The 14,620-nt window shown below is 39.3% G+C and overlaps 1 protein-coding gene across 2 annotated transcripts; it reads left to right on the top strand.

Annotated features, from left to right (window-relative positions):
- The first annotated feature begins 2,791 nt into the window (after positions 1-2,791).
- Positions 2,792-8,219, top strand: LOC143757405 (uncharacterized). Of its 2 annotated transcripts, XM_077248520.1 has the most exons (7): positions 2,792-2,937; positions 3,062-3,162; positions 3,554-4,323; positions 4,546-4,646; positions 5,932-6,943; positions 7,097-7,204; positions 7,814-8,219. In XM_077248520.1, exons 4-7 carry the CDS (start codon positions 4,644-4,646, stop codon positions 7,939-7,941), a joined length of 1,251 nt encoding a protein of 416 aa, XP_077104635.1. In that variant the 5' UTR covers positions 2,792-2,937; positions 3,062-3,162; positions 3,554-4,323; positions 4,546-4,643; the 3' UTR covers positions 7,942-8,219. The 2 variants fall into 2 exon arrangements, with proteins under 2 accessions (XP_077104635.1, XP_077104634.1); XM_077248519.1 differs by lacking the exons at positions 2,792-2,937; positions 3,062-3,162; positions 5,932-6,943 and adding an exon at positions 5,479-5,660 and having other exon boundaries at positions 4,197-4,323.
- The last annotated feature ends 6,401 nt before the right edge of the window (positions 8,220-14,620 follow it).

The raw sequence follows: 14,620 nt of genomic DNA on the forward strand, positions 1-14,620 counted from the left end.
CACAGTGAATTGACGACCAATTAAAATTGCTCGTTTTCCGTACAGAAGAAGCGATGCATTTTTTTCTCGCACTGAGGTGAAATGGCGGAAAGAAGCAAGCAAGGTAATTTTGATCTCACTTCTCACATACTTTGCTAATTCCTACTTACTTTTTTTTTAACTTAGGCCTAGCCAGACTTTTGTTAAATCTTCAGGGCACGGTTGCACAAACACCTGAATCAAAGATATGATGTTATGAACCAAATATTCTGGAACGGAGAGATTTATAGCACTGAACGTGATATTACTGCAGTAACAAACCACCGTTTCCACATTGCTAATTCACGACGCATGCTTCAGTGTACATTGAAGTGAAATGTGCAAAACTTTGTCCAAAATAATACTGATAACAGTGTGTGTTTATATTAAGGCGAGACACGGCAGGCAAAAACATCGTTTTTTTTTTACTGGTCAATTTTGAGATTTTTGGATATTTGTCTTCCATGTCTTCTTAAAGACTTGTGGTGAAAAAAAGTCCGAAATACACATTTAGGTCTTTATTTTACTACACTTCGTCTGTTTGCGTCTGTAGATTTCTCATAAATTCAACAAAAGTTTGCGTTCTTAATCAACATAACGTTACTTCTCCGCGATCAGACTACAAAATAAATATGTACATACGTTGTGAAAGTAAAATCTGGTGTTTTCTTTATTACATTGTATTGCATTTTGTAGAAATATAGTGTAAGCCATGCATTGCTTGGAAATATTGAGATCTAGTAAATCAGTATAACATAGACATCTGTAGACATGAAGTGGCAGCTTCAGCCATTTGCAGCTATGAAAAGTTTGGCGGCTGCAGCAGCCATTTAGGTTTTGGCTGAGCCGGCTAGCCAGCCAATAACTTCATCAGCCAGCCATTATTCTCAAAACAAATGGCTTCGGGCTCTAACACAGAGACAATAAAAGATCTATCGCAAGAGAAATGGCCGAATTAGTCATATAAAAAAGTTATTCAGTAAATCGCTTTGTACAAAAGCGTCTGTTTTGGCCAGTTAAATGAAATGTAAGTTAAATAATAGATGGACAATAACATCTATAACTAATGGTTGCCCTTTTCATTTTTCTTTCCTCATAGGTTCAAATACAAACTCTGCACTTCAGAAACTTAACCAAACACCATGGCTGACAACAAAGGTAAATCATGTAGCTATAGTATAACGTTAACCGCGATAGACATTGAGATGGGTTTTTTCTTCTTCCATTGCATGTATAATTTCCTGATAATTTCCCCATCCCCCGTTAATATATATAGGTGAAGTAGATAAATAATTTAAAGTTCGTGGATAAATGTTACTTCATATGTATTCACTTGCCACATATCAAATTATTTCGAATTATTTCAAATTTATCAAAAACGTTGTTGAAATATTTTGTCGCGTTGCTTTTATGGACTCTATCTATGCCATGGGCTGACTTTAGACAGTAAAAGATTGCCTGCGAGCTTCTCCTCCTGTCTATACGGTAATGTCTCTATTGTGCGACATAAAGTCGCGTGGTTATGACGCAATTTTTAGCCTATTTTTACAAGAATGGCTTCTACGGGGCCATAACGTAAGATACAAAGTAATGGAGCCTTTTATACATTGTCGTGTTTCTTTAGAAATAAATAATGGACAAATGGAGTCTTTGGACGCCTCAGATGTAAAGTTATTCGCTGTCAAAGTGACGCCAAAATGAATGGGAGTCAATGGGATGCTAACAGCAGGTGATAGCCAGCTACAATGGCGGCCCCCGGAGGCAGCTTCAACTTCCGGCTGATGGATTACCCCCTTGAAATCAAGGGATTCGTAAATTTTGGGGCATCTCGCCCGGGGGGCGGGGTTACGTCCTGCGTCACATCTCTCATGCGGGTTCTCGTCGACCAGGGTCAGCGCGCAACCGTCAAAGATTCTATAGTTTTTCCAACCGTCTCTCTGGACTCGTCTGTTGAGGGGGAAGTTAACGTTACCGGCCTGTCTAACGTTACATCTTTTTGCACGATGGAGGGTAAGTTTTTAATCATGTTAGATTGTTTTCCTGTTTAGTTAAGATTTTGACTGTTAGATAGAGTTAGATTAGCTAGATAGAGTAACTTAATCTTGACCGTCTGTTGAGTGGGAAGTTAACGTGACCGGCCTGTGTAACGTTACATTTTTTTGCACGATGGAGGATAAGTTTTTAATCATGTTAGATTGTTTTCCTGTTTAGTTAAGATTTCGACTGTTAGATAGAGTTGATAGATTAGCTAGATAGATCTTGACCAACTTCAAATCACGTGGTGCAAACCTGTCCTCTTTTGGTGAAAATAGTTAACGTTATTGTAAGACTTTTGTAAAACTTTTTTTTTACTCTTCACCTGTAGTCTTACAGAAGCCTCATTTGGTTTGCACCCCTGGTCTGTGTTAACGAAATATAAATCATTTATAGATCTGCCTTGGATGCCTCCACATTCCGAAGTTGTCAAGAGAGATGGGGGATACATTTCCGTAATTGTCAAGTCGGAGGAGGATCTGACAACTCTGTTGGAAAACCATAAAAGAGCAACGCTCACGTCTTTCAACAAATGGTATTAAGTTACTATGAAACACAATTAACTAACTATCCATGATGGAAATAAGTGCTTGCCCTTCCTCATGTTATCCTTGGACATGTGTATGTGTTTTTGTGTAATTAGTCATTCAACATAACATAACTGACATTGCGTTACACCGTTATCTAGTTCCCCTCCCCCTTCCACATTCTTTGGTTTGGCAAAATATCTCTTTCTTAAGGTCTGTCAAGGTAAAGGATGATGAGAAGGCGAGGCTAGTGTGGCAAGTGGAGGACTACTGTGAAGACACCCCACTGTGTGTAACCATGCGAGTGTTCCGGGATTGCGAGCATGGGAATGCATCCCGGAACAGACCTACAGCAGAGGTAAATTGACCAATCAGTGATTTATGTAGGCCAAAAGTCCATTTATATAACAGTCAAATAATTTAACAGTCCATCTACTATTTAAATAAATTAGCTGATTATGCGGCTTTGCCAATCGTTGCAGGAGCATTCCATTGAACATGTGTACACAAAAAAAAAGTTTCATGTACAAAAAGGGAAGAAGGTGGATTGTCCGGCCAAGCTCTTCTTAAGATATGTGAAGAGGTGAGTTTTAAGGTGTGCCAGGTAGAGAGGATTGTGTGTGTGGTGTGGCATGTGTGTGTGTGTACTGCAAACACCTGGCTGCTCTACTGTAGCCATGTGTATACCAGTTAAGTATGGCATGTGTGTGTGTATTCCAGCTCATTCGTAGACTGGTGCTGACTGCTGACTCTCAACACACAATTGTTTTTATTGTACTTTATTCAGACAGGTTATGTAAGAACAGCCTTTTTCATGTGTAGCCTGTTGGTGTAACAAACCTGTTGGTGGTGGGGGTGGGGGTGGTTGGGGGCATGAAGCTGTGAGGGTAGTGAGCCAGAGGATGATTTGAAGTGTGTTTTCACAACAATGGTCAAAGGGGTGAGAGTCATTAATATAGTTTTTTATATTTTAGATACGACACATACAGTGTAAAAGGCGATGCCTCCAGAACTACAAAAGAAGAGGCTATGAAAAGGCTAAAAGAGGATTTGGCTCAGGGGAGTCCACCAACATCTTCCTTCATACATGTCCGGATTCCACTGGTAGAAGCTCATTTGAATCACATTATCGACAAAGGGTGTTGCTTTGGGAGGCAAATTCACCCCAAAGTGCGGGATAAAATACATGAGATGGTGGGATTGGGTATTACATCTGTCGCATTTGTTAAAAGAGCCCTAAAACACTATGTATTGAAGGACCTGTGTCCCAATGACCAGCAGAGACCTTTTGAGGAAGACCAGGCCTACTTTCCTTCAAACACTACCATACAGAGCCACATACACATAGCCTTAGTGGCAGGCCGGTACTCCGCACTTGACCAGGAAAACCTAGAAAGAAAGATTGCTCAATGGGTGGAGGAAGGGCAGGGTAATCACTTTTTCTTCAGAAAGTGCACCGCTGGAGAAGATGGACAATCAAATCAGTTCCTCTTTGTCCACCAAAACCAAAAGCAAGCCAGGCTCCTTCAGCGATACGGGGAAATGGTTTTACTTGATGCAACCTATAAAACTTCAAAATACTCTTTACCTCTTTTTTTTGGGTTGTGAGAACAAATGTGGGTTATAAACCTGTTGCGGAATTCATATGCGAGTCTGAAACAACCAGATCAATCACAGAAGCCCTTGAACTCCTGAAGAGATGGAACCCTGAGTGGAGACCAAGATATTTCATGACCGACTACAGGTTAGGGTACCACAGACTAATGCTTAAACGTGGCCCAAAACCCCCCTATTTTCCCTAGAGCCTTCTGCTAGATTATGATATCTGTTTTGTTCTACTTTGTTTTTCAGCATGTTTTTGTTGTTTGTCATTTCTTAGCTAATACTTACTACAGCACTTTGAGATCTGTTTCAGATGTAAAGAGCTACACAATACAATGCATTATTATTATTATTGTTATTACAGTGAACAGGAAATGCAGGCCATTGCCCAGGTATTCCCTACAGCAGAGACACACCTGTGCACCTTCCACCGGGAACAGGCCTGGCTCAGGTGGACAAAAGATGGTGAGTCCTGGCTCCAAGTCTAGATAGGCAGACACACACACACACACTATGTAGTTAAAAATATCTTAAAATCCTGAGTAAAACCTGTTCTATGTAAGGGATAATGGATGACACGGTGGTCTGTTAACATAAATTAATGCACGGTAGAGGTTGTAAGACGGCCCCGACGCAAAGCGGAGGGCCGTTTAAACCTCGTAAGTGCATTAGTTTGGTAACAGACCACCGTGGAGTCCATTATCCCGCTTATTCCACTGTTGCCACTTGCGCTGTGTTCATTTCATGTTACAATTTGAATGTTTTAATCGCTAAAACAGTTTTGTTTGTAGAACTACTTTCTTCCGACACATATCAACTAATTTCTCAACTTGCAGGACAAACTGCCGTTACTAGTTCTAAATGGATGGTTGCTACGGCCAAAGGCCAGTCGTTAGTTCTATCTCTCCCGTTGTCAAGCGGGCGTATCCCAAGATTCTGATGAACTTTAGCTTTGAAACATCGCTATTTTATTTAGCCTGCTGCCATCCATCTAGCTAAAAGCCACCTCCGTCATATTCTACAATGTTGCTATGTTCTGAATGTCTGCATTTTACAGCTTGGATACAACGTGACAGTTCATTTAAACTTCACAATGAGTTCGGCGAAGTAATATACAAGTGAGATACGGCCAAAAATATGGTGTTCAAATAACAATGTTAATGGTTGTTCTAAATTACGTAGGACAATGGGAAATTCAACCAAGCAGTGGAATAAGTAGATGTAATGAATATGTTTTGTTTAATTGTGAAATACAGTGCGACTTACTGATTTAATGACCAAATAATTGTGACTTTAGGGAAGAATAGCCTTGCCGACAGGGAACAGGGAGAACTATTACATCTTCTTCGCAGCATTGCTTGGGCCAGAACAGAAGAGAGCTGCTTGGTAGCGATAGAGAATTTAAGGAAGGGTAGAATATACCAAGACAGTGAAAAAGTGAGGACGTACGTCGAACAGTGGTGGATTTCCATCAAAGAGGTAATATTGTGAAGTGCTAGGATTAACTAGGCTAATAGATGAACATTTCTAAAGAAGAAAGGGCGAGTTGGTGGTTAGATAGATAGATAGATAGATAGATAGATAGATAGATAGATAGATAGATAGATAGATAGATACTTTATTGATCCACAAAGGGAAATTCAAGACTTCAACAAAATAATTCTGAGTACTGAATCCAAAGGGAGGGGGGTGTTATTAGGGACATACATTTTTAGATTGAATTATTAAGTGTTCTTCTGGTTCCTTTCAGAAATGGTGCAGAGCTTATGCTCCAGACGGCTTCAATGTTTCAGTGACTACAAACAATGGCGTGGAAACAATTAACAAAAATCTCAAAGCATTTTTTTTAAAGATCTCTGGCACTGGGACAGTGTCTTCTCTTGTCGAAACTATTGTAACACAATTCATCCCAGAAAAAATCAAAGGCTACGAGAGCCTAAATTACCGGTATAGAACATGCCACAAAGCATACAGCAAGGATGTACCAGCCTTTCTCCAAAACCGTCCGAGAGAAATTGTCCTACACTGTCTGAAGAACATCACTGCAGCTTCCCATTTCAGTGCCCAGGATATAGTGGAGAGAAATGATGATACATGTCTTGTCAGGAGTGAGCAGTCAGACACATTTCATTCTGTGCACCTCACAAAGCCGTCTTGTGAATGTGAAGCTTTTCAACTTTCTTATCTTCCCTGCAAGCACATTTTTGCCATTTTTAGTAACACAAAGCACTCATGGGATTCCCTGCCCCTTATTTACACACTGTCTCCATATCTGACACTTGATACATTTGACGATGTAAGAGGGGTAGATAGATCCAGAGGAGCACAGAGCCAGGAGGATGGAGAAGCACAGAGCCAAGGGGCAGAGAGCACAGAAGATGGAACAGAGAGCCTGGTGCACGACGAAGGGGCAGAGAGCCTGGAAGATGGAGTAGGCTGCCGGTTGCACGATGAAGGAGCAGTGAGCCTAAAAGACATTATGCCACAGCAGATCAAATCTGCACAACTTAAATTGAGAGAAGAACTGAAGATGTTTAGTGATGACACATATTTATGCAACGACCAGGAAACTCTCACAAGGTCAACAGAAGTACTGATCAATCTAAGAAAATCATTTGTAACCCAGTGCAGAAGAGAAAATGGCCTCATGTTAAATAACCCAAAGGAAATAGTTATGGTTAGAAAGGACTCTGAAGTTCTTCGGGCTCTTCCAGCTAATAAACGAAGGGTAGCAAAAACGAAGAAAAGGAAATGGAACCAGGGTATGTTATTTTTCTGCTGGTTATATTTTGTTAAAATGTTAACATTAAGCCATTGGTCCAGTTGTCCATTGCTCCCATTGCTATCTGTAACAGGTAGGACTTAATTATATTTGCACACTTTAAGCCCTAACCCTAACCTCTTCTTCTTTGTAGGACTCGATCCTCTTCCGGCTTCGAGCAACACAGAAGGTGCACCAGGTCTCCTGACAGACAGACAAGACTCTCATGCTTCCCTCATGGGCAACACAAGCAACACTCAAGGTAAAACAACTAAAAAAACAAGCTTATAGAATGCAAGAAGACGTGTTTGTGTGTGCGTGTGTGTATGCGCCAGGGTTATTATAGTTTTGCATTCTTCATTAGTTTTAGTTTTATTTCGTTTCGAATTTTTGTTTTCAAATTCAGTTTAGTTTTAATTATTTTTTAAAGTGTGTTTGCTAGTTTAGTTTATTTTTTATTTTTTTGAAAATGCTTAGTTTCAGTTTAGTTTTTATTAGTTTTAGTTTTTTTGGGTTATTTGTTAGGGGCAAGATTCAAAAAGGTCAGAATAAGTATTGTGTAATAATAACTCAACAAAAACATCATACAATTTTTTTTTTGTTTTTAATCACACCCCCTTGAAATTCCTTTACCTCTTACAAAGTCCAACCGCCGTACCAAAAATCTATACAGAATTCACACCCTATTTACTCTAGTCTATACAGTCAATTGCATACTCATCTGGATTAATGGATTGAAGCAGCAAACATTCAGTGTTAAAGTAAAAAATTATTTATTATATAACGATTATAACCTTGGTATGCGCGTGTGTGCACAAGACAAAGTTGTATTCGCACACTGTAACCCTAACCTTTTCTTCACATGTTGTAGGACTCCATCTTCCCCTGGCTTCGAGCAACACAGAAGGCGCACCAGGTCTCCTGGCAGACAGACAAGTCCCTCATGCTTCCCTCATGGGCAACACAAGCAACGCCTGGGTCAAGAAGCCTGGTGAATAGGACCTGTACTGAAGGATCAGCACAGCCACACTGCTTCACTATATCTTGTAGATAGGTGTTTCTTTTTCTTTTTTGTTTCTTTCTTTTTGTGTGTGTGTTTATTTTGTATGATTACTTCACCCATGTATTTGTACTCTGCTGACTAATGCTGATCCATGTGTTGTTGGTAAGGGGGTGGAGGTGGGGGGGTTAAGGGAAAATTTGACAAATGCTGTATATATTTCCCACATTACAAAAAAAATGTATTGTGTATTTACATGATTAAAATCTTGCATTAAGGCCTGTTTCTATTTCATAATTCCATCTGTAATAGCAGTATTGAGTCTAATTAGTCGTTACTGCTTGAATCACCTAAAGAAGAAACATGAACTGGTTAACTGGAGTTTACTTTTCTGCAATACAATAAGTAGGCCTAACTTTATCGAGGTAAAAGTTTCCCCGCTGTCACCAGACGTAGGTCTAGGAGTGGAGAGAAAAGTGACAAAACCACGGTAGGGCTGTGCAAAAAAAGTAGGCTATCTGTCTAGCATTGCCATGTCAGTGTATTGATTGATTCATTGTCCCTTCATAGTTTGTAAGAGACATTTAAGGTTGGATGTATTTAATAAACCGAGCGAAGCCTATTCATCTGTTAATATGAAACGCGACTTGGCCATTGTAATTAAGGCTACAGCACATCTTGTACAACTTAAACCCATGGTAGCTAGGTAACGATAAACAAACTGAAAGACCGCAATTCCTAATTTCGCTTTCGTTCACTAAACAAAGACTATGGAAATTAAACATCACTTTTCCATCAAAAAACGTGTTGTAAACATAACTTATTCGATTTAAGACCTAGGTTCGCTAGCTAGTTCTGTGCCTGCCTGTGTGCGCGCTGACCCTGGTCGACGAGAACCCGCATGAAGAGATGTGACGCAGGACGTAACCCCGCCCCCCGGGCGAGATGCCCCAAAATTTATGAATCCCTTGAAATCAACGGGGTCGCTCTGTCCATTTCTTTTACTGTCTATGGGTTTCCTTTGCGCTTCACTTTTCTCTACGTTTCTCTTCATGGCGCTGTTTTGACGTGGGGGTGGAGTCTAGAAACCCCGCGAAGCCGCGTCATCAGCAGGAGATGCAGATCGCAACAGTCACCATGGCAGAGCAGAGGGATGCTGGTGGATTCCAGGTATGTACAGTTGATTGTTTCCATTTATTTCACCAACATTAATATATATATATATATATGTGTGTGTGTGTGTGTGTGTTTTAACGCTAAATCCGATTATTATTAACGATTGCTGGTGGCGGTCTTTTCATCTCGAGTGCTATGTGTGCGTGAGTGTTGATGCACAGGTCTACGGGAATGGTGACTTGCCGTGGAGGCCTTATTGTGCCCTTTATTCCCTGCTGTCACGCCACGACTACTTTATCCTGAACTCAGATGCCGCTGACTACTCTGGTCGCTCTTTTTGTCTGCTTTGTTAAATGGTGTAATTGTTGTTGTCTATATAATTAACTGTTATTTGTGGGTTGTTCTTTGAGCTTTTGTAAAGTCTGTTCTTATCTTTAATAAAACGTATTTTTCTGTATCCACGTCTCACGCCGATTCACTGTGAATTAACCTGTGTTGCCTTCATTTTAATTTAGATTCCAGGGTGGCGTAGTTACTAGCTGTCAATCTTCAATCCCTCCATGTCGCCATTCGCCACATACATTTCATAACTAATTTATGTTTCATAACACTGTTATTTTCTTAGGTCGGTGGGCACAATGATGCCACCAGGGTTGAATTGGGGCGAATGGTAATGGAGAGACTGCTCTCCAAACTCCAGTGTGCAGTGAGTCGCCAGCCGCTGGACTTAGATTACTTGCAGTTTATATGCAGTCACGAACTACTTTTCATTTCATCCATCCATAATCAAATTACAATACCAGTCGGACTCCTTAATGAACTATCCAACTTAAAAAACACAGTGGACAGGCAAGTGGAAAACAACAGTGTAAAAAGAACTGCCCCTGAAGTGCAATTTGGAGTGAAGGGACCCCCAAAGTTTCTTATTTCCAGAGAGCATCTTCAGAATCTTGTGAGTATGCAGCTGTCTGTTCCATGTATTGCCCAGCTTCTTGGTGTGTCAACAAGGACTATTAATCGCCGTCTCAATGAGTTAAGCATATCTATAAGAGACACATATACAAAAATCTCAGATGAGGAACTTGACAACCTTGTCAGTTCAGTAAAGGCTGATAGTCCACACCTAGGCCACCGAATGATGAAAGGACAGTTGCAAGCACTGGGTCACCGTGTGCCATGGACAAGGTTGTGGGATTCCATGCATCGAGTGGAATCTGCTGGAATACTTGCAAGAATGACGCAGTTGAGATGTGTCGTCAGAAGGACTTATTCTGTCCAGGGCCCACTGCATCTTGTTCACATAGACCCCAATCACAAGCTCATAAGGTCAGATTCATACATTTAGCAATTAATTGAATTGTAAGGTTGCAAATCATTGATGAGACGATTTTGGTGCTGTGCAAAATCCTTAGTTACAGCATGCGCATATATATATATATATATATATATATATATATAATATTTTTCCAGATATGGCCTTGTGATATTCGGTGCCATTGATGGGTACTCCAGAAAGGTCTTTTTATTTATTTATCTCTTAACTAATGTATTGTTTGCCTTTAAAAGTACACATTAAATGAATAATGGAATACATAGATCAAGGTGTATGACTCAGTTCCTGGAGGGCCACAGCCCTGCAGTTTAGCTTCAACCCTAATTAAACGTATCTGATCCAGCCAATCAAGTTATTCAGGCTTATTTGAAAACTACAGGGGCCAGTTGAATAAACATTAGCGGTTACCAGGTACCAACTCTGCAGATCTGTCTGTGGCCCTCCAGGAACTGATTTCTGCACCCCTGACATAAACATAACATTTGATAATTTACCTCAGATCATGTTCCTTGGAGCTGCTACAGATAACAAAGCATCGACTGCCGTTGGTTTTTTCCATCAGTCAGTGCAGAGACATGGGTTTCCGTTAAGGTAAAATATTTTTCATTTTCCAGCATTTTTTTGTTTGAATAGATCAGTGCTTCTCAACCTGTCCTGGGGAACCTCCTTCTTCTTTTGGTTTTATGGCAGGTTGCGAACCAACTTAAAAGGTGCATACCGCCACATACTGTGATGGAGTGTGAAAAGAATTAACTAAAAACTCCTATATCCTATTATATAACCCACTATTCTTAATAAATCTCATGATTGCATTTATTTGTTTTCCTGAATGTGGACCATCATTTAATAATTTGGTTATATTGAATCCCTGGCACCCTACTGCTTGCGATTCTTCCTTAAGAATCCTTCTTTCTTTATTATAAACCTTACATTTCTTCAATACATGTTCTACTGTCTCCTCTATTAAACATACTTCACATAAACCTGTGTTATGCTTCCCTATAATGTGTGGGGAACCTCCTTTCCCCTACTGCACATTTTGGGTGTTTCCCTTATCAGACACACCCAATCTTGTGGTCTCTATTGATGAGTTAATGAGTAGAATCAGGTGTGTCTGATTGGAGGGGATGTTTGTTAAATAATGACAAAAATAGTATTTTGTTTGTCCATCTTGTGTAAAAAATAGTAAATAGGATTGAGGATTTGGTCCTGCCTATATAAGGGAAGAAAATCATTATATATATATATATATATATATATATATATATATATATATATATGGTACTTCATGAGGGTTATTTTTCTTTTCCATACTTCCATATTTTCCTGTAAACAGTTAAAAAGCATTACATGCAATAAAATGCATCCCTGCTGTTTGTCTTTACAAACATGGCAAGCATAGGGGCACTGATTTTGCTTATTAGACTGTTGTTCTTTTCTAAAACAGCTTTGCTCTTTTTAATCATTTCTGCATTTAGAGTTCGAGGAGACCAAGGAGTCGAAAATGTAGAGATCGCTAGGTGCATGTTTTCTGTGCGAGGCTGTGGGAGGGGAAGTTTCATCTCAGGAAAAAGCGTGCATAACCAGCGGTAAACATGAAGATTAATTCAATAGTCATACCCTGAGCTAAATATGAGCATTCTATTTTTAAGGGTAACGGTGTACTCAACATTTAAGCAATAAGGTGCTGCTAATCAAATTCATATTTTGTATGCATTTCTCAGTATTTGAACGCCTTTGGCGTGACATATGGATGGCTGTAACCAACATCTTCTATGATGTTTTACACACTCTCGAGTAGGGATGCAACGATTAAAGATTTTGTAAGTACGATTATTGTCTGAGAAATAATCACGATTTAACGATTATCACGATTATTATGCATCAATTAATTTCACAACACTATATGTATAATATCACATGAACACTCAACACTAGATTTTCATGTGTTATTTGCCACAACACAGTACAAAATTATAAAATGACAAACGATAATCAATCTCTTCCTTTGGAATTAAAGATAAGTGCTTTGTAAACATCCAGCATTTTTCTTTTAAAATAACAAATTAAGTCAATGGCTGCAGGGCTCTTTGATTGAAATAGATCACAAAATGATTAAGTGTTTAGTTTGTTCTAAATTTATTTTCAACCTGAGGTAGAAAACTTGATAACATGAAAACAATATCTTGTTGGTATTTGACTTAAAAACAAATAAAGGGATAATAAATCCCAATGAAAATAAGAATAAACAAAGTATTTGGCTCTATTGAATTAAATGTAAGCTAAATATTAACTATGTATTTCTTTTAAAAGAAAACAAATATAGTCCACAAGTTATCCACTCCAATATTATTGTACTTATTTTAATACTCTTTTTTAAATTATTAATCCAAATTTTACATGTGCCTTTAGAAAATCATCTATTATAATCTCATTATTTTGGTTTGTTTGTTTGAAGTTTAAGTAAAAATTATAGAAAGAAACTGAGAACATCTCTCATGTAGTGTTATTAATAACTGAAATGCAGTTAATTGGTAGTCCTAGAAGTCTACACGGCCCTGATCTTATGTTAGTGTTTTACACCGGGCATATTAAAACTACAAAGCCTAACATTTACAGGAGAAAGCAATAGGATATTAAGTTAAATGTTCACTGACTGAAACTCTTGAGAGCACGTCACATTCTGTTTTCCACAGACTTGGGTAACCAAAACATTCCGCTGTTTTTGGTTGTTGTTTTTTTACGTTGCACTGAAAGCTGAAAGTTGCACGCCACGTTCTCCTTTTTCCAAAGCGCTAGGGCGGTTGCGCTCCGGAGGCGTCTGTCGTTGCTGTGTTGGTTCTTGTCACTTGACCTAAGGTGCGCTTGCGGCATTTTGAAAAGTAGAGATGTTTTTATCTCGATGCGGCGCGCACGCGCTTGGAAAAAACGAGCGCGCCGCTTCCCTTATGAGCGCGCATGCCGCACGCTTACATTTGAAATAACGAACTTGAGCGTGCAAAAGACGCGATCTGTGAACAGGCCCTTAAGGCGTTTTTTCGGTGGAAATAGAGCGTCGCTGCTAGTCCCCCTGCCATAGTGGTTGACGAGCACGGCATTAAGCTGGTGCACCGCTGGTGTAACCTTGTTTTCGTTTGGTGCAAAAGTTCCGTTCCGTGCAGAACACTCGGTGTAGCATAGTCTTTACGATTAATTAACCGTGACGTTTTAAAGCGCGGTTAATTGTGAAATCCGGTAATCGCTGCATCCCTACTTTTGAGGAGGAATGGTTACTTGATCCAGCCAACAGCCTCCACATGTTTTGTTGTCATTATGTGTTCCTGCCACGCCTCCAGGCCAGCCTTGATTCCTTCACTTGTGGATGGAATAACCATCCTCTCCGCACAGAGGGCAATCGAACCCCAAACCAAATGTGGGAAATTGGGCTTATTCAAAAACCTGTTGATCCTCCACAATCGAGGTATTGTCTATAATTTGACAGAATAAGTTCTGTGCCACAACATGCATTAACATTTTTGCCTAATGTATTGCAGCAATAAAATATACCATGTCCATAAACTATTATACATTTTTCACAGAATGCTCAAGATGAAGACTCTGACTGGGACACAGCCAGAATCCCTGACCAGCCATCCGGAGGAATTGTAGTTCCTCCAGTTGATTGCACAATAACGGAGGAACTGAAGGCCCAGCTGCAAGCTGTTGTTGACCCAACATCACAATCTCAAAGCTATGGCAGGGACAAATATTTAGCGGCATTACATTTTGTGATCCTTCATTCTTAAATGCCAATGCAATGTATTCAGAATAAAACCAGATACTGTACAAATGAAACTTTTGATAAACCTTTATTAGAAAGAAAACCTAACTTAACTTAACTATTTTATTAAACAGAACAGTAAGAACATTTAACAATTCATTTCAAGATTCTAAAAATCACTATATGCAGGAAATGTATTTATGGAATCAGAATAAGAAAAATAAATAAAATTGATTAACAAAATAGTCTTTGCCTGTTTTCTTTCTGTTGTTAGGTGTACAATAATAACATTTTACAGCATATAGCAGTATTCTATGTCCTGGACATGTACACAGGAGCAATACAGCTACATTTAAGATATTTATGATTAATAGCTAGATTTAAAGGGTTAGTTCACACAAAAATGAAAATTCTGAGGGCGAGTAAACTGACAGAATTTTCATTTTTGGGTGAACTAACCCTTTATTAT

The sequence above is a fragment of the Siphateles boraxobius genome, unplaced genomic scaffold (assembly GCF_051911475.1).
Source record: "Siphateles boraxobius isolate OS27281-9 unplaced genomic scaffold, OSU_SipBor_1 30, whole genome shotgun sequence".
In the NCBI taxonomy this organism is placed as follows: Eukaryota; Metazoa; Chordata; class Actinopteri; order Cypriniformes; family Leuciscidae; genus Siphateles; species Siphateles boraxobius.